Source organism: Crocodylus porosus, unplaced genomic scaffold (assembly GCF_001723895.1).
Source record: "Crocodylus porosus isolate Cpor-Errol unplaced genomic scaffold, CroPor_comp1, whole genome shotgun sequence".
NCBI classification, from domain to species: Eukaryota; Metazoa; Chordata; order Crocodylia; family Crocodylidae; genus Crocodylus; species Crocodylus porosus.
Window position 1 is genome coordinate 3551634 of NW_017728906.1, and position 20440 is coordinate 3572073.

General features: G+C 43.1%; 1 protein-coding gene across 4 annotated transcripts in view; it reads left to right on the forward strand.

The window, feature by feature from the left end:
• The window catches only part of LOC109305609, a 65132-nt gene that overhangs the window by 36805 nt on the left and 7887 nt on the right, over positions 1-20440 (forward strand). For 2 of the 4 annotated variants that reach the window (XM_019528600.1, XM_019528602.1), the window contains exons 7-11: positions 3788-3849; positions 8351-8464; positions 10138-10219; positions 12001-13526; positions 14612-14675. In XM_019528600.1, the coding sequence (XP_019384145.1) occupies positions 3788-3849; positions 8351-8464; positions 10138-10219; positions 12001-13526; positions 14612-14675 (1848 nt within the window). The remainder of the gene's footprint in view (positions 1-3787; positions 3850-8350; positions 8465-10137; positions 10220-12000; positions 13527-14611; positions 14676-20440) is intronic. The other 2 variants (XM_019528601.1, XM_019528603.1) reach the window with 2 other exon arrangements.

A 20440-nucleotide genomic window follows, 5' to 3' on the forward strand; every position in this document is an offset into this window, starting at 1 on the left:
ACCCCAGCTGACTTCCTGCCCTTTGGGCAGGGGGCTGGACTCGATGATCTCCCGAGGTCCCTTCCAGCCCTAATGTCTATGAAAATCTATGATTGCCCCAGGTAAGGGTGCTGGGACCAGCCCAGGTGCAGGCCTCAGCTTTCCCAGCTTTTCCAGCCCTACCCTGAGTAATGCCTGCTCCAGAGTGTGCACTCCCAGATGTTTCACAGGGACAAGCAGCAGCGGCACATACTGTGCTACTACTTTTTTCCCCAAGAAGCACATGTTCCCGCTCACGGAGACATGCCTTGCACGTTCACCTTTTCCTCCCATCATCTTCTGTAGGAAATCCAGATAAAATCTTTTCTAAGCCATAGAAGGGGCTGAGGTAGCACAAGTATGTTGTGCTTGTGGAGTTGTGCCCTTGGAATGTTTTAGGAACTATTTTGACAGAAAGCAGCAGCTCTGTAAAGGGAACGCCTGGGTGCCTGACAAGTAGGTTCGTTCTGTAAGCACCGATATGTCGAGTCTATCTGGAAGAACTCTGCTTTGAGGTAATTAACCTGAACTTTTCGACATGGCTCTGGTGCCTACAACCCATACACTTTCAATACAACTTAAATTGGAAATGTAAAACAAGGGAATGTTTTCGTTAGGTATTATAAAAGCTTTAAAAAACATATTTTGTTTGGAACTTTTTTTGGTCAAGTTGGCCAAAACTATATATGTAGGAGGTGTATGCGTGTTGTGAGGCACATTACAAAGTAGAAAGTAGGCCTGTGGAAAGCCTCTGGGTAAAGATTGGATGAAATAACAAAAGGATGGATGCCACTTGGCCTCTGCATAGGCTACCAAACCAGGAAGAAGAGGTGTACAAGGCCTTTTTTTAAACCAGTAATAGGATCTGGTTCTCATGGGTGACTTCAGTTATTGTGACATGTACTGGGAAGGAAACACAGCAGTGCACAGGCAGACCAGAAAATCCTTGGAGTGTGCTGGGGATAACTTCTGGATAGAGGTGGTAGAAAAGTCAACTAGAGGGGAAGCTGTTTTCAACTTGCTGCTCACAAACAGGAAAGAATTGGTTGAGAACATGAAAGTAGAAGCCAGCTTGGGTGACTGTTCATGAAGTGACAGAGATCAAGATCCTATGGGGAGAAAGGAAGGAGAAGAGCAGAACAAAGATGAGAAGAACATAGTGCCCATCTTTAAGAACAGAAAGGAGGAGGATCTGGGGAATTACAGACCAATCAGTCTGACCTTGATACCAGGAAAGATCATGAAGCAGGTCCTCAGAGAATCTATTCTAAGGCACCTAGAGAAGAACAAAGTGATCTGGAACAGCCACCATGCAATCACCAGGAGGAAGTCATGCCTAACCAACTGATTTCCTTCTGTGATAAGGTGACAGGTTCTATGGATAGGGGAGAGCTGTGTATGTAATGCACCTTGGATTTAGCAAGGCTTTTTACACTGTATCCCATGACATTCTCATTAACAAGCTAAGGAAATACTAGGAGAAAGTATTTTAAGGTGGATACAAAACTGGTCACATCATCATTTTCAATGGGCATGTCCCCACATGCAAGTAATGCACACAAATAAACTCCAGAGCTTATTGCTCCAGGGTTTAATTGTGCATAACACATAGAGTCCATTTGGAGCAGCTGGCAGGGAACTGACTGGGCTCCACATGCTGCGCAGGGGCTGGCTGAGGCAAGAGGGTGCTTCAGTGCGAGGCTAGTCAGGAGGCATTCCCTAGGCTAAAGTACCCTTGTGTCTCAGCTAGCAGAAGTAGTATCTAAACCAGGGGTGTCCAACCTTTTTGAATGTGGGGCCAGATCATGAACTTTTTATCACCCAGTGGGCCGGCAGGAGCAGGCATTCGTGCGGTCTGTCCAGTCAGGCCGCAGCCTGGGGGCGCAGGGGTTGAGAGGTGCTGCCTGACCCCACCATGTCCTCCCTGCCACCTGGGCGGCCTCGAGGATGCTCTCACACCTATGCACCTGGGCTCAGCAGCCAGGGGGACATGTGGGGGCGCTACAGGGGGTGCAGGGACACCCTCCTGCTCCCTCTTCCTCAGGGCAGCCTGAGCCCAAGCGGCAGGGGTCCCTCACTCCCCAGGGCCCGTGACTCGCCATCCCCAGCACCATGTCTGCAGGAGCTGCGCCGGCTTCCCACCCCAACAGCCACAGCAGCAGTGGCAGCAGCTTGTCCTGCGGGCCTGGCCACGGCAGCATCCCTCTGCACCGGCATGTGTGCTCTCTGCACCTGCCCACCCACTGGACTGCGACCTGCTCCAGCCCATGCGGCCGGCCAGGACTGGCGCAGGGCAGGGCCGGCATGGAAATAAGGAGGGGTGGGCTAGGAACAGAAATCCTGCAATGTGGGAGAGGGGAGGAGCTGGCATGCAAATGAGGAAGGGAGGGGTGGGGTGAGGAAGGGACACCATGAAATGAGGGGAGAGGGGAGGAGCTGCACCGCGTTAGCAATGTCAGGCTGATGCGGTGCGTGTGGGAACCTTGCCCCCTCCCCAGCCCTTCAGCAGCCATTAGAAAGCTCCTGAGGGGTTGGGGGAGGGACAAGGGGTGGGAACGAAAGTAAACGTTTACTTTCGTTTCCCGTTGCAGCGCTGTGGGCCACAAAAAATGGCTTGGCGGGCCGCGTGGCGAACAAGCCTGATCTAACCCAAGCCTGTTGCACATGAAAAAAAACTGCAGCAGAGTAGTACTTGTATTTTACAAGTACTGCCATGCTACAGAGTTTATTAATTTTGTATGCCCTAATAGAGGCACATGTATAGATATCAAGATGTTTACTGTGCAGCGAGACACTTGCTGCATAGTTACTTAATCAACTGTGCAGTATACTTCTCATGTAGACACGCCCAATAGGTAGTCATCAATGGCTTAATGCTTAATTGGGAAGAGGCATCAGGAGGGGTTTCCCAGGGGTCTTTCCTAAATTCATTGTTTTTTAGTTCTTCTTTAATGGATTTGGGCGAGGAGACTGAGTGCATGCTTAGCAATTCTGTTGAGTGGAGTTACAGTCTGGAGGGTTGGGGGAGAAAAGCTGAAGAAATGGTCCAAAATTAGTCAGGTGAAATTTAGCCTGACCATGTGTAAAGTCTTGCACTTGGCATGGAATAATTACATGCACATATACAGACCGGAGTCTGACTAGCCAGTACTGAAGAAAAGGACCTGGGGACTACAGGGGACCATAAGCTGATTATGAGCCAATAGTGTTTTTGTGGGGCTGAGGTGGCATGCGCACTCAGGTGCACAGTTGACAGGCCAGAGCTTGCAAGTTTGAGGCTGCAACAGAAGCGCTCATGGTGCAGCCTTGTCAGATACCAACCAATCTGTGGATTCTGCTAAATTCTTTGTCACAAGGAGGCATGAAAAAGGAAGGAAGTGTTTTGGTTGCAAAAACAGCCAGCAGCATATTGGGTTGTAACAGGAGTCTTGCTTGCCAATCAAAAGAAGTAACAGAACAGGCTACCTTGAATTTGTGGAATTTCCGCTAAGCTCCAACCTAAATTTCTGCCTTTGGAAACTTTCAAATGCAGTTTAAAAAGGCAAAAGCAGTTTGGCAAAGATGGTTTAGTCAGGGGGTGATCCTGCATTGAGCAGGGGACTGGACTAAGTGGCCTCATGAGGTTCTTTCCACCCCTGCTTTCCTATGATGTTGCTATTACAACTGGTCTTGATAGTATCTGTGTGTTATTAATTCATAGAAAAATTAATGAATTGCAGTTGTTGCAGGATGCAAGTGGATTTTATTCAGTGTTTAATTTCAATTGCAGATACAGAAAACAAAGCAGATTTGGTTTCAATTAGAAGAAGCTTTGAAAATGTTAACCTAGAGGTAAGATCATTTCTGTTGTGCTTTCTGCATTAATTATAATGGGACAGTCTCTCTGTTTCTCGTTTTGGTTTCGTGTTTGTTTTTATTTAAACTATTTTTATGTGGACTTTTTTGTGAAAGGTGCTTGGCAGATGGTTGCAAAACCTGGTTAGCTGCAACTGGGTACTGTACAGGCTGCAACTGTAACAAGTTTCTCTTCTTCATTCATATGCATCTCTTTCTTTGTTGTTAGAACGACTGTGTCTAGATCTGAGTCCTTCAGTCCTCTGAGGTTGCTAACAGATATTTTGTTAGCCCTTGCAGTCCTTTTATGAACTAAGTGGTAATCCCCAAAGCCATTTCACATAAGCTGCTCTTTAGGTTTCTTAGTCCCACTGAGGACAGTTAGGGACTTACATGATCTTAAAGAGCAAATGAGGGAAGACTGAGGGCAAACTAGGCTTTAATAAGTTGCAGAGCCCTGGGGGCTACTTAGCCTGGCATAGCACTGTACTAATTCAGCTACCCTGCTTTCTGGTTCCAGGGCTAGTGCATTTACAGCTAGCTCAGCATATCTCTGCATGGCACTGCATTGTCCCATGTAGTCATACTCTATGTGTTTCTATATAAATAAATTGTGAGACTTCATCTGAAATACCATTTGCAATTTTCCTTAATCCATTTTGCCAGTTCAGTTATTTCCCCTTTTATTTTATTTACACTACTGTTATCTCACTGGATTCAACTGGACTTGACACAGATAAAGTGTTTTTCCTTTTTTGAACACTGAAAGACTAAAAGCAGTGCCGAAAGCAAAAAAATCAAAGCTGTCCTGTCATCCCTACCACCCCTTGCCACACCCTGCTTTCATACTATTCTGTCCCTGTTAGGTAAGTAACTTGGCCTGTCATGGGGTGTCAAACTTGCCCTGCCTCCAGGCTGGATCTAGACTGCAGGGCTTCTTGCAGGAAAGATTCAAACACAAGTGTGGGGCCACCATCCTGCATGCCCAGTGTGGTTTTGTGCCCTGGTTATGCAGCAGGTCTCATCCTGAATTCCTGTCCCCGCTACCAGCCCCATGGATCACACAGCATGTCAGTGCAGGCCAAATCTGGCCCATGAGCCATACATTTGATGCCCCAGGCCTGTCATGTTAAGTCTTTCAATTTGCATCAATATGCATTAATTATAAGGGTAGTAGGAGAGAAAAATATGCTTCAAAAGTTTTCATCTCTCTCTAAGGATACCTCAGACTGGCTGGAAACTCTCCTATATCTTATGAAGATTTTTTTCCAATATCTTACAAAACTTGATACTTTTTCTTCTCCAAGTTCAGGCCTAGACCCTTCAGCTCAACTCTTCAGCTTCACTAAAACCATACAGATAATTTAGTTAAGATCTAAGTTTAAATAAAAAAAACCTTAATTTATTTTAAAGCTGTCTTAAATTTTCTTGAGCAACACCCATCTCCAAGTTTATGGCAGAATGGGATGGAATAATATGAATGATCAGAAACATGAGGCTCAAATGTTGACATGGTTTTTAACGTGAGATTGTTGAAAGGCATGAATTAAGGGGTTACAGTAAAAGTATATAAAATAATGGATAGTACAGAGCCTGTACTCAGCTTTTTCTGATCTGGTCATCGAGTACAAGAACTTGGGGAAAGTAGAATGTGGTGAAAGCAAAATAAGTAAAAGGAGGGAAATGCTTTCTTGCAAACACATATATCAAATGTGAAACCTTTTGCCACAGGCAGGCAGTCATTGAAGCTGAGAAGCTGGCAGCATTCCAAAAGGGGTGGATATCAAAACTGCAAAGTGGTTAGAAGCAGCATAATTATTATTTTTTTTTAGAGGTGATATTAATAACAAGGCTTCAGGCCAACCTCAAGATAGTTAAGTCGGGTAAGGTCTAGTATGTAGGGCATACCCCATGTCTGCTTTCTTCAGGCTTCTTACACATACTTTCTAAAGCATGTGGTAGTGGCCAAAAACAAGATACTAAATGAACATGTGTCTGATTTGATAATGAAACTCATATTTTGATAAAGGCCCATTCGCACTCAGAAATGCTGAGACACAGGTAAAAGAGTGAATTAAGGGGAACAAATAGTTGTGTGTGGATTATCATGCCCATGGCTGCTGTTTTTTATCATATATAACAAATTAAATATAATTTGAGACATGCAAAGTTCTGCATTTGGGACAGAACGATTACATGCACAAATGCAGACTGGGGATGATTGGCTAGGCTGCAGTACTGCAGAGAAGGACCCCATAGGGTTATGGCAAACTGTAAGCAGAACATGAGTCAACAGTGTGCTCTTATTGCAAAAAAAAAAAAAAAGCCAGCAGCATCCTGGATTATATTAATAGGGGTGTCAGTTGCAAATCAAGGGAAGTGATTCTTTTGCTCTATTCAGTACTGTTAAGAACCCATTTGGAGTAATGTTTGTAGTCTTAGGCCCTATACTTCAAAAAGGACATGGACAGTTTGGAAAGAGTCCTTTGCAGAGCAAGAAAAATGATTAGGGGCCTGGGAGACGAATTTTAAGGCTGAAAGAACTAGGGTTATTTCATCTGAAGAAATGACCAAGTGGGGATTTGATAACGGTTTTCAAATACCTGAAGGGTGATTATGAAGAGGGTGGAAATGGGCTTTTCTCTAGGGCTGCAGGGGACAGGACTAGGAGAAATGGCCTCAAACTGCAGCAGCGGAAATTTTAGGTTGGAAATTAGGAAGAACTTCCTGACTATGAGGGGGGGTCAGGCATTGAAACAGTCTACCTAAAGAAACTCAGGAGGTCCCTTTCAGCTCCACTTTCCTATGATCCCCTTTATAAGATCATAGGAAAGTAGGACTGAAAGAGACCTCATAAGGTCATCTAGTCTAGCCCCCTGCTCAAGGCAGGATCATCCCTGACTAAACCATCCTTGCCAAGTGTCTGTCCAATCTACTTTTGAAAGTTTCCAAGGATGGAAATTTTATGTTTGTGGTTCTCTGACTCTGGAGTAACTGTCACCAAGGATTTTGGCATCTTAGAAAGGCCGTAGACAGATGTGCATTTGAAGTGCTCAAAATTCTACTCCAGTTCAAAGCCCTTCAGTTCTTGGCAGATCTATGGTTTCCAACCAGGACCTCCCCACATCATATTCCAAATCTCTGTAATGGTACACTGAAGCTTTAGCCATGGGGCATGGTAGGAGCAAATGCAGTCCTTCAGCATCTTAGTCGTCTTTGGGAGAGCAGGGGAAGGAGGGAGTGGGAGTGAAGTAAGGTGGACAACCACTTAGCTCACATGAGAGCACTTGTTAGCTGTCTGCCCTGCCCTCAACCCTCACCCCATGAAGCACTGTGGGATAACGGAGGACTGAACACTCTGGTGTTCCAACTGAGTGTTCCAAATGGTGCATAGAGGGATTGTAGGAAATGTTTTGTCCATGCATGCCTGTACACTTGTTGTCTGGAGCACTTCAAACAGAACATCTGTCCAGGGCCAGCTCCTCTTTCAAAATGTTTTTGGCTTTTTATTATCTACTTTCTACTGAGGGACACTGGCTAAGAACGGTCATCTTCAGAACAGGATCGGCTGGGGTGGGATGTGTCCCTGCACAGCTGATCCAGCTCACTGGCATCCATAGACATCACCAGAGCTGCTGTTCCATGAAGTCAGGTCCCCCTGGTGCTTTGGTGGCCTAATCCTGTGGGACAGCCCATGCAGGTTCCTCTACTTGCAGATGTGTGTCCTGAGTCAAGGTGTGACAGCCTGATACTTGTGCTGCAAGAATTCTCTGCAAGAGAATTCCCATGGCGCAAGCAAAAAACTGGCTTGCCATTTAAGTCATCACAAACTGTAATTTCCTTAGGCACTTGGAAGTGTGAGATGGAGCTAGGATGTCTGTTTGCTCACTTTGGTGGCACAAGAGTGATATCTGTTTACACCCGCTGAGCCAGGGGTGTTCTAGCTCAAGGTCCCCTCATCAATCAGTGATATAGCCAGGGGCAGACTTTAGGCATCCAGGGCAACAATCTGCTGTTTTTACCTCTCAAGAAAAATCTTCCCCCTCTCCCAAAATCATAATCAACATTTTTTTTCCTTAACGATCAAGGTGAAGCAAGTCTCCAATACTGAAGTTGGATAGTAGAGTAGGTGGAGTAGCATTGTTTTTAACCTGCTCGCATAGTGTAATCATGCAAGTTTTTGGAAGATGAGCCTTCTCTAAGGACTTGGATGTAGCTATTTATATGTGTACTACTTTTAGGAATGCAATCTTTTTTTTTTAATATAGAACGTAATATACATGTACGTACAAAATAATTTGGAGTGTAAAGGTACTTCATTCAGTATTTTGAGTATGCCGTAAGAATGTATTTATTAATAGTTCTATCTGTGTTTTTAAATTTTTTGATTAATTTGAATAATAGAGATGTTTTTGACAAAGTATTTTATTAATTTGTACTTCATAATATTCTGTTGACATGGCTATTTCTTGTGTGGGCTCTTTTTTACCGATGATAGGAAAATAATCGGCTGCTTGCAGACCTTTCTGAGATGGAAATGGGAGACAAATTCAGAGTTCGTGTGGATGTTATAGTACAAGGTGATGATAGGAACATTCCCAAGTGGATTACGGTAACATATTACTACATTTTGATAGAATTCATTAACTGTTTAAAATTGTATTTTTAAACTACTTGCCAACTTATTACTTAGTGTGCCTGTTGCTAGGAACAATTCAGATGTGCAAGAGCTTCATTAGTAGAAAATAGAATAATTTTCTTGAAGATAGAGCATCTTAATCACTTATAAACATTTGAATTGATTTAAAACTTAATGTATTAAGGAAACTGCTGAATCAGTGTACCCATTATAAATACAGGGTTGGGCGCAGTATATCCCAGTCTATTTTCCTCTCCTCTTCTTGGTGGAAATCCAGTGATATCCTATTAGAGTAAACTTTAATAAGCTCATTAAGACTGATTTTGGGGGTGATTTTTTTGGTTGCTAAATATTAATCTATACTACATTAGCTAATTTATGTAACATTACTTTAAATGCTTAGCTATTTCTTTGTAGTCTCCTAATGACTTTTTTTTTTTCTTCAGTATGGGTTACAGACCCTGTCAAGTAATGTTTATGGAATTTTTTTTATTATTATAATTGCCATACAGAGTATAATTTTATTTCCTCTTTGTAATCTGAGTTTTGATTTGGCTTTTGTATCTTGAGATGAGCTTTGTCCCCATTGCTTTTAGTGTTAAAGGAAAATTTAAAGAAACTGAGCAAACAGTATTCAAATAGCCTTTTTTACATTGCATGTAATTTTTTCCAGTTATAGAAGTAAAGACCAATTTACACATCTTAGTTGGCCTGCTAAAGTAGGGATGTGAAAGGATAAACACCTCAGTGTTAAGTGTATTTATATTGGTAATTCATTACCGGTTAACTTTTAGCACAGGGCACAGTCTGGCTCAAAAGGAAAGCGGCGCAGTGCCCTAGGAACAGGAAGGCAGCAGGGCAGGCAGGAGGGAGGAGCAAGGAGAAGAGGGAGGGGCAAGAGGAGAGACTAATAACCATAGCCTATGAGGTTAAAGAGGAAGACAGCGGGCAGCTTAATTAGCTGCTTGTTCAGAGATGTCCCTCCTTTCCCAGCACGCCAGTGGCTTCAGCCCCTCGCCTACTGCTGCATCTGAGTTGTCTGGTAGGGTATCCCACCGCTACCTCCCCTTTCCTTCCCCTCCCCTTCAGTCAAATGGCCCAGGGAGCAGCTCCCAGCAGCAGCAGCCATGTCCAATCTTCTCTGTTACCACTTAAATCGTTTAACCGATATGATTAGAGGAGGCTAAACAGATATTTTTTAAATATTATTTATATCCCTATGCTGAAGAACTAGTATTGTTATGGTTGTTCTTTAAGGAAAATAGAAGTTAGGCTTGTTGATGAGTTGCCTAGTACTTGTCTTATAAATCTAAGTAAATTTAAATATTTGGGAACGAAATGTAAATTTTATGTTTAATTTAGAAATGAACAAAGGTGATATAAGATTTTGCATACTCTACAAAATGTCCTTTGAAGTTTAACCTACAATTGTTTTGCTTAATAAATCTTACTGAAGCTTTTATTAAACTGGAGCAAGTATTGAATGGAACTTTCTCTTCCTGGATTTCATTAAGCTACTCCGGAACAAGGTCATGCCTCTCTCTCTCTCTTTATTTAGCACTAGTAAAATGGATGTCACAATCCAATGATGCTTGGGCACTAATGTAATAGATTCTCTAATTGAGTTCTGTGAGGTTTTTTTTCAGGTGGCACCTAGAGAAAAACCGGAAAGTATTCACCTACTTTCTCCATTACAAGGGCTCATGGAGAAATCTAGATTTGTATTTGGTGAGCATGATACTGAACATATTATTAATGATTTTAACATGTTTTACTGGAAACATAGAAGAGTGTGCATTATCTAAACATGAAGGTACAGTGGCTTGAACTCTTAAGGCGCAGGTACATATAGGTGCATTATTAATGCTTTTCTAGAAGTGTATTTCAAAAATTAAAAGGAAAAAGTGGCTAGTATAAATGAAACCCAGTTAATTAAAAGTGACCAGAAAAAAGCTTTTGAGAATTCTGAGAAGAAAGTTTTGTTTGGTAGTATCTGTTATTAGGTCAATTAATAATAAATTATTAGTAAGTCATGGAACACCTGCACAAACACCGCTCTCTTGGTCCAATTAAAGCTATTACCAAATATATCTTGCGTCCCATATGTTCCCAGCTACCACAGCCCTTAAAAAAAGCTCAATAATATTTAAGCTTGGTTGTTTAAGCTCCTCCCTCCTGGTTCAGTCACCTACTCTAGATAGCTTCAGAAAACATCTGGATGCTCACCTTGCTGGGGTCATCTGACCTCAGGAGTCTTAACCTGCCCAAGCACAGGGGGCTGGACCTGGTCTTGAGAGGTCCCTTCCAGCCCCTAACATCTATGAATCTATGAATTTTTACATGCTTTAGTGTTTGCCTTGGTTTAAATGCAGGGAATACAATGATTAATTTTTGTCCAATATATCTGTTGGATTTGCTTCCTTGCTACTTTTGTCCCCTTTCTTCTGCAAGACAGTACCAGACTAAAATCCTGCAAACCTGCAACAGAAGACTCCCATTCATTTAAGTTCAAGTTTCACCCCTCTAGAGACTACAGATATTGGGCCTATCAATATAGTGCTTCAGCCCAAGGGAAGTTTCTATTACTGACACATTCAAGGCTCCTGCAGTCTTATAGGAATATGCAGCAAAGCACTCTAGATAATAAAGTGATTCTTTTAGTTTTGTTAAACAATAGAACAAAGTTAATTATTGTGTTGCTCATTACGCAATTGTAATTTAATCTCAAGAGTGTTAGTCTCTTTCATGAGAGAAACTAACATGAGTGCTCCTAGTTCCATTAATTAATATTTGGTTACTTTTATATGAAATACTTAACACTTCACAGCATATTATGTTTTGCCTCATAGACCAAAAATGTTTACATTTTATAAATGAACAAAGTAAATTTAATGCTGTATTTTCTTATGTTTTAAGGCTTGTTTTATGCCATCTCTTTCTAAGAAATTTACCTTGGACTTACCAGTCAATGTCAGAAATTTTGAAAAGGAGATACTGTTTTGCCTTTGGAATGAAAGTACTTTAACATTCTTTCAGCATTAAATTTCTCTCTCAAGCACTTTTTGGCCTCCTTTCTAAAATAACTTTACATTTTATTTTCTAAAACATTATCCATTTTCTGTAATCTATTAATACAAAAATGTTCACAAAATACGTATAAAAATCTTCTTGCTTAATTACCCTTTAACTTGATGATAATTATGTTGAAAAAATACTAGAGATTTTAATCACGTATCCAAAAAAATCTTTATTAAAGCTGAGTTTTATAAAGCTTCATTTAAGAGATGAAGATCAACACAGAATACTTTACAGCATTTGACAGTCTATAAAAGTTATAGACTTATAGTATGTAATAAATGTTACTAGAAAGTTTCTAATTACTATTTTGCCTAACTTTATTTGGTCTATAAGGAAGCTAAGATAATGGTTTCAGGAGGAAGGCAGAGTCAGGTAACATGTTTTGCTTCCAAATCTCAAATCACATGTTTCCACTGTTTCTTTTTGTTCAGAAGATACAGTTGCACCCAGATGTCAACCTCTCACAAAGAAAAATGAAACTGGCTATGATAGCTTTTATGAAGAGTACCAGTCTGCAGATGAAGAATGTTCCTGGAGCAATGTCACACTTGCAGACTTGTATCCAAGCATGGTGGAGAACCTTAGTAAACTGATCAACAGACAAACTCAAAGAAAAATAGCTGATTACATAATCAGAAACTACAGACGCAGAGGATGGCATCCTAAAAAACCAAGACTTAATGTTACCATGGTAAAAACAAAAAGGTTCAGGCCAGCTAAAGTAAAGTGCAGCCTGCAGAACACACATGATGATGGTAATGATCAGGAGAAACAAAAATTACTTCCTGGAAATAAAGTCAATGAGAATAATTATGACACATGTTTAACTAGGGATGAATCTGATGTGCTGTCTTGCTTACCTTTTAATACCGAAGCAATGGAAATAGACTGTATAATAGACTGTTCTGGAAGTTTTGCCAGTAATTACACTGAAAGAACAGACCAAAACATCTTGAAGTCAACTGGTTTTCCAAATGCAGTCGTTAGAACAGATGAAACATTGTTGATTGAGAGTCCATCTCGGGCCGCTGTGTCACTGAACCATTCTCAAAGTAGCCCAACTGAGAAGCTTCCTGAAATATCTTCTCAGAAATACCCTTTTGTAACTTGCACTGGAGGTTTGGGATCAGTGTCTCTTTGTCTAATGAAGGATGGCGAGAACAGTAAAATTGATGGTGTAACTTTTGATAGTACCTCAGAGAGAAATTCTCCCACTTGCAACTTTAATGTTGATGCTGATACTTTTCTGTCACTGAACAACTACTCCTTAGCAAGAACATCAGATGTATTTCACAGACAACCTGAAATAAAGCCAATCAAAGAAGGTGTTTTGTTGCAGCGCAGTCATTCATTTTCCTCACTTCCTATGAATCGGAGTCCTAGCAAGGCTCAGCAGAAATATGAGACTGCGTTTGAAAAAGTTTACCAGAAGCTGTGCTCTAAAGAACTTCAGAAACCACTTATATTTCCAAAAACTCCTTCAAGCCTAAGGAGATTTGAAGAGAGAGAAAGTTTATTCAAAATTAATTTTTCTGATTCTGAGACATGTCATAAACAGTATGATCATGCATTTGACAAGATTTACCAGAAGTTACATACTGAAGGGCTTCCAAAACTCCCTACTTTTTTAAGAGCTTCAAACTTAAGGAAATATGAATGCATACAAATGTCTGAAACTGTAAATGCCCTAATTAATTCACCCATACGAACTTTGCCTTCTTTGGCCAGAATTAAGAGAGTAGCAGATATCCATAAGGAAGATCTTCTGTTTTCACCACTAAAGAGACTGAAAAATGTACCTGAATCTTACTGTCCTAAAGGAGCAAGTCCAAAGTCCTCTCATAAGAAACATGTTAACCCTCAGGCGACTGGCATGGACTTATCAAACACAAATGATGGGATTGTTGCCAGCCTCTCTCGAAGTCCAAATAATCAAAATTATGACTCTGAGAACTTTGTAAGGAAACTTTTACTGTATTGCCTTTTTTCCCCACGAACACACCTGAAATGTTAAAAGTCTTCTTGTGCCCTCATAAAACGTACATCCTGGGGAAAACTTTCAGCCTTATTTTAATGTAGAAGCAGTCAAATAATTTAAAAATATTAAACAATATCTTTAGTTGATTGCAATGACTATTGAAAGAAAAAAAAAACCAAAAATGTTGTTCTTTGAACATTAACTAAATCATGCCAGCTAGGTAAAGACAGTCAAAAAAGCCCAAGCCTAAATTGATTCAATTTTCACAGGTTAGTCTAAACTATGTATATTAAACTGACACACAAGTGAACAGACATTCATTTTTGATTTAGGAAAAGCAACCACATGCCTGCAGTGGTCCTGGCCAAAAGCCAGGCGGTGGGGGGCACTACAACACACCCACTTGCTCAGCTGGAGCAAGACAGCTTGGGCCAAGGCTAGCCTGCCCACTCTGTGAGGTGGGGAATTGCGGGGGAGATGAAAAGCATCCTGGGATGGTGTAGGACTGAGAGTTAACTGAACTCTGGAGGGGATCTGGGAGCTCAATAAACTGATTTAACCTAAATCACTTAAGCCTGATACCCATCGACACCCATCCAGATTTATCTTAAACCAGTTTCAGCCATTTTGAAAGTAGTTTATGTTTACTGAACTTCTGTTATATTCCAGATTTGAACCAGTTTCCAATTACTTAGACCTGTTTGTGTGTAATTTCTGTCCCTAGCCCTTCACAACTTTCCTGTGAAACTGGCGAGTACTACTCCCCTTTTATTGTTGGAAAAATTGATGTTAAAAACTTCATACAATCCTGTTGAAACCAATAGCTTTTTACTAATTTTCATAGGTCTTAAATTGGTCCCGTAGTCCAGGGTTTCTTGTCCTGTTCTCCAGCAGTGTTTCCTCTAAGCTGTGTGGCGTGTGTGGCCATGCAGGCATGCTCATGCTATGCTGCAAAGCGTGGCCATGCACGCCACGCAGCTTAGAGACAATGCTGCTCTCCATTTCATGCAATGAATGCTGAGATGTTTGAAAACTCATTTAATTTATCAATGATTTTCTTTCAGAATGTTGGGTTTCCTGCTTCTCCAAATCGTACTTTTCTTGTTCATCCAAGTACTTTCCTGCAAGGTAAGTTCCAGAAGGCCTTGCTTTATAGGTTAGGAGAACTGCTTTAAAGGATAAGGTAAGTTCCAGAAGGCCTTGCTTTATAGGTTAGGAGAACTGCTTTAAAGGATAAGCCAGTAGATCTCTGCAAACCATTTCCTAAATGACATCCATTTCCCTTCCCCCCAAAACACACCTCATGCAAAACAAATCATGAAAGGTTTTGTGAACTGCAGCTTGAGAGTTGTTTGGCTATTGTCTTCTTCCATTAAACCAGAAACTCTTTATAAAAAAAATTATATAGTGTTTTTTTTCTCTGATCTGCTTCAAGTGATGTACACATCTCTCTGTTAATGTGAATGGGGAAATTGGTAATTAGTTAATCTTATCCTTTAGGAACCAAATACTTTTATTAACAGTTTTAGGGTATGTCAACTTCCAGCTGCATTTGGCAAAATGTGGTTTGTTTTGTGCCTTAAACTCAGTAAGCTAGTTAATCTAAGTGATAAGAATGGTGTGCTTGAGTTGATAAGAGAATTTGCTCAAGCTCTAAATTTGAAAAATCAAGAATGTTTTTTGTAGAGGTGCACCAATATATCAATGCCATATTGGATCAGCACCAATAAAAGGAAAATTAACATTATCGGCTTTTTTGGGTGGTGTGGCCAATAACATTAAGTAATAAATAGAGTATGCCTTCTGGCGAGGGCCCCCAGATGCCCCAGAGAGCAGTGACCCACAGGTAAGTTTGTGGCAGGGATGGGACATGGGGGAGGGAATGGGTGTGGGGGGAGTGCAGATCGAAGTCCCTCACGGTGAGGGAGGGAGCAGGGCAAGGGCTGGGGGCACTGCCCAGCCTTGGCAATGAATGGGAACTGGGACTGGAGCGGCAAGCAGGATGGAGCCGCAGGCAGCTTTTCCAAGGGGTGCAGGGCGGGGGGTGACTCCCCTATGCTGTGCACACCCCGTGGGACAGGCATAGGGGAGCATATGTCCCCTAGTTTTGTGCATGGAGCAGATGCAAGCTGCATGCTCAGCTCATGGCTCTGCTCTGCTGCCATTCCCTCAAGAGTCCTGTGCTAGTTACATGCCCCCTGGCAGCAGTGGGGGTGGCAAGTTGTGCCTCCTGCTGCCAGGCAGTCAGGGGACGTGCAACCAAGTGCTCCTGAGGGAGGGGCAGCAGGGCAGAGAGCCCTGATCCCACAGCAAGCAGTCCACATTCCCCCGCTCGCTCCAGTTGGCTCCGGTTAAAAGTGTCTGAGTGCTTAAAAACAGTGGTGGCAGGCAGCGTTTGAACTAAAGCTCATTTGCCAAGCTTTAGTTCAAGCACGCCCGCCACCATTTTTAAGCACCGGGATATTGATCCCCTGAACAAGCTGCCTGCAGCTCTGTCCCGCTCTCTGCCCTGGACCTAGGTCCTATTCACTGCCCTGGCTGGGCAGCACCCCCAGCCACAGCCCTTGACACTCTCTAGCTCAACATAGGGATTTCAATCTGCTGCCCTTCCTCTCCACAGACTAACTTGCAAGGAGCTGGTCTCCACTCTGCCGGGCTTCATTCCTGTAAATTGGTTATCAAATCAGTATTGGCTGATATACCTGGTTCATGATTGGCCAAGAAAATCTTTATTGGTGCACCCCTAGTTTTTTTATCATCTTTACATATTTGAAAACTATGGTCTTGTCCTCCCATCCTCTCCAAGTCTCCTTTTCTCCAAACCAGCCCTGCCTTGTTCCTTCAACCTTTCCTTATATGACTGGCATTCTATTTGTCACTTGCTTCCTTTTCAGTTTCTCTTTTCTTGAAATGTTGCACCCTAAACTGAAAAAAAGTACTTTAGCTAGTACTGAGTATTGTGGTGCTATCCTCTTCCTTGTCTTGCATATAGAGATTCTGCTAGTGCAACCCAGATTTGCATTTTTGGTTGTTTCTGAGTATTTCGTGACCTTTAACCTCCAGATCCTTTTCATTAGTGCTACTGCCAAGCCAGTTATCCCCTATGCATCTGTTTTAGTTTTTGGCGTTAGCATGTTAATTTTAATCTTTTTCTCCAAAGCATTTATAGCCTCTATTACTTGTATGTCCTCTGCAGATTTTATCAATTTACTCTCTTCCTGTAAAGTAAACAACACCGAACATGGAACAGGTCCATTTGGAGTCCCACTTGGGACCTTCTGCTCATCTGACATTGAACCATTAATAGATTCCCTTTGCTTATGGTTATTCAGCCAGCTAATGCTAATTCTAGCTACCCACACTTCTGCTGTTTCCTCACGAGAGTATCTTGTGGGACTGTGTCCAAAGCCATACTAAAGTCCAGGGATATTATGTTCAACTCTTACTTTTCCTACCAACTCAGTTACCCTTGTTAAAGAAGATAATCAAGTTTGTTTAGTATGGTTTATTCTTAACACATGCATTCCTAGTCCTCCTGACATTTACTGGTTTGTTTCCTCCAGTAGCTTCTCAGGTAGGGAAATGAGTCTAACCAGTGTTTGATGCTGTGAGCTTTCTTTTTCTCCATTGGAAAGGTAGGCACTACATTAGTCCTTCTCAGTAGGGGTGTGCGAAACAGGCCATATTCGGTTCAGATTTGGCCTGAACCAGGGACGGTGATTTGATTAGTTGATTCAGATTACTGTCACCAATTCAATTTGGCTAAATTTGAATCTGAAGTTATGAAGAATCAGTGATTCAGCCATAGTCACAGTTTTAAATGTCTTTTCTACATACCTCGGGGTACCAGGTGCAGCTCGTGAACACTGCGATGGTGGGGCAGATGGAGTGTCCTGCAGGGGTGGGGGTCCCTGTATGCTCTGCGCCAAACCTGGAAGTGGACCATGAGTATTTCTGGTCCACTTCCGGGTCCTCCACCGAGCGTGCAGGGGGCCCTCCCATGCTACCCCAGCTTGGCAATTTGGCCACGGGAGGGGGGAACCATGGGTGCCCCCCCAGACCCAGGAGGCTCCAGTCACCAAGCGGGGGGGCACAGGGTGGCCCCCCAGTACGCTCCCCAGCAGACCTGGAAGTGGACCAGAAGTGCTTCTGGTCCACTTTAGGTCTGCTACCAAGCACGCTGGGGACCTCCCCCCACTCCCCAACGCTCCTGAGGGACGCTCTATCCACCCTATCATTGCACCATTCACAAGCTGCCTGGTACCTTGAGGTATGTAGAAAAATATTTAAAGCTATGTCTAAATCATTGAATCTTTCCGAATCTCTCCAAATTGAATCTGAACTCTCAAGGCTCCTGATTTGATTTAGCAATTCGGCCACCGAATCAGGCCGAATCTGCCAAATCGAATCAGCAACTGAAGCTTCTCACAGCCCTACTTCTCAAGTCTTCTATGTTGCAGCATCATGTATCAGCCAGGATATGCCTGAGTGTGTCCTGTATCAGCTGGAAATGCACTCCAGACCCAAAAGTTCACTGGTGAGGCCACTGAGGGGTAGTCTCTCAGGCAGCTCTTGACCCCTTAGTACTTGCCTGCCATCTCTACAGCTAGTTCTTTCAGCACCCATGGGTGAATTCTGTCGGTCCCTCCTGACATGCATTCATTCAGGTTGTCAAAATTCTCTTACACATTTTTTATGCAACAGGATCTTTGTTGATAGTATGTTGGCTAGTCTTGTGGTCAGATGTTTGTATGTATATGTGTGTGGTGTCTTTTGTGACTGAAGTAAATTAGTTACTGGATAGTTTACCTTCTCTGCCTCTTCCATTAATAGCTCACCTATCTGTGAGCAGCTGACTTATAGTTGTCCTAGTCTGTCTTTTTCCTTCCTTTGTTGAACCCTTTCTTCTTACCCCTTCAACAACTCTACTGAATTGTAACTCTTTTTTTTTTCTGTTTTCAGTTTCCTGATTTTTATTTCCTTTCGCTTTTGTTCTGTTCTTGTATTTCTCATATTAGCAGTTGTCAATATTTCCTGTGCAATAAGTTACATTCAGTTCCAGATTTTCAGTTCAAAGCTAATGGTGATGTTATCACCTCAGAAAAAAATGAATTGGTCTCTGAGAATGTTCTACTTTTATTGCAAGGAACACTTAAGATCAGCTGAAAGAGATTAGAGGTCCTTTGTTTCCTCAATTTCTTGTGCTTTTCACATGTTGGGCTTTCAGCAGTGAGACCACTACAGCACTACTCTGAAGGGAGCTCATATAAATGTTACTTTTTGGTTCCTGCAAGAGGGCATATGCTGTTTTCTAGGAGCATGAGGAGCAGAGCTGCTGCTGTTTCCAAGTTTGATATTGTGGAGATGTGCCCTTGTCCTAGGATCCCTGTATAATAAAAGGGACAAGAAACCACATTTTTCACTCCCTAGACCAGACGTGGACAACTATTTATGGTGAGGGCCATATAGGGAGTTTAGATGACCTATTGTGGGCCAAGTCAGCCCGGCTCCCTTATGCAACAATACACCAATACTACCTGTGGGACTTTGGGGTAGATGGAGAGCAGTGTTCGGGAATGGGGTGGGTAAGCAAGACTGGGCCATGGGGCAGTGACAGTTTGGGGCTGACAGGTGGAAGGCAGCTGGAGCCAGAGCCCCACACACTGAGGCAGGAGCCTCCTGCCTAAAGCTCCCCCACTGCTTGGAGTGGTGCAGGAGGAAGAGGAGCTGCAGCTAGAGGTGAGGGGAGCAGAACAGCCCTGCCAGCCCAGGCCCCACCAGACACACTGCTTTCAGCAGGGCTGTTCCCAGTGTGACTGCAGCCAGCTGGGTGCTGCTCTGCTCCTTCTCCCCCTGCTGTGCCACTCTGGGTAGGGAAGCTTCAGTCAGGCGGCTTGCACTGGAAGTAAGGAAAACAGAGCAGCACCAGGGACAGCCCCACTAGAAGCTATGCACATGGGTCAGGGCCCAGGCCGGCAAGCATGGGCAGGACCATGGAGCAGGCTGCCCCAGTGAGAGCAGGTGGAGCTCAGCCCCATGCAGATCGCTGCATGTGCAGCCACAGGCTGGATCCAGTCAGTTGGCAGGCCGGATCCAGCCTGTGGGCCATATTTTGCCCACCCCTGTCCTAAAACATTCTGTGCTTATCTGAGGACAAGGCATAGTGAGATCACACACACATACACATGCACACACATTTACTCAAATTGAAGACAAGGGTTTTCCCCCATTTTTAACATGCAGGGAGCTTTGTCTTGAATGCTAGGGCAGGAGCTGCTGCTGCTGGTGCTGGCCAGAGCCAAGGTGACTTGCGATAGCTTGTACAGTAGGATAGGATGGAGAGACTATGTTTTGTGGGGGTAAGCAGGACAGGAAAGGCCATGTCATGCTGGGTGGGGGGACATGCTACAGGGAAGACCATGCCAGGAGCCAGAGCTGGAGCTGCTGCCGCCACTACTACTTCTACTGCATAGGGTAACCAGTGACCGAAGTGGCAGTGGCAGCAGAGGACAGACAGGCTTTGGGCAGGGGTGCAGTGCTGGCCAGGGGGGCAGGCACTGGGGGGGAGGGAGGGAGGGAGGAATGACAGGGGGCACTAATGGCTGGCTCCCATGCCACAGAGGTGGGGAGATGAATTTATGATGCCCATCCAATAATTAGACTACAGCTACTCCTTGCTTAACTTTGTAGTTACAGTCTTGAAAAATGCAACGTTAAGTGAAACGATGTTAAGCAAATCCAATTGCATCACAGTAGTTACCTACTAGCAGGTGGTGGCCAAATGTTATAACCGAACATTGCATGACTTTAAATGAGTACGTTCTCTAATAGATCAGCAATGTAATAATGAAACAACATTAACCAGGACAGCGTTAAGTGAGGAGCGCACGCGC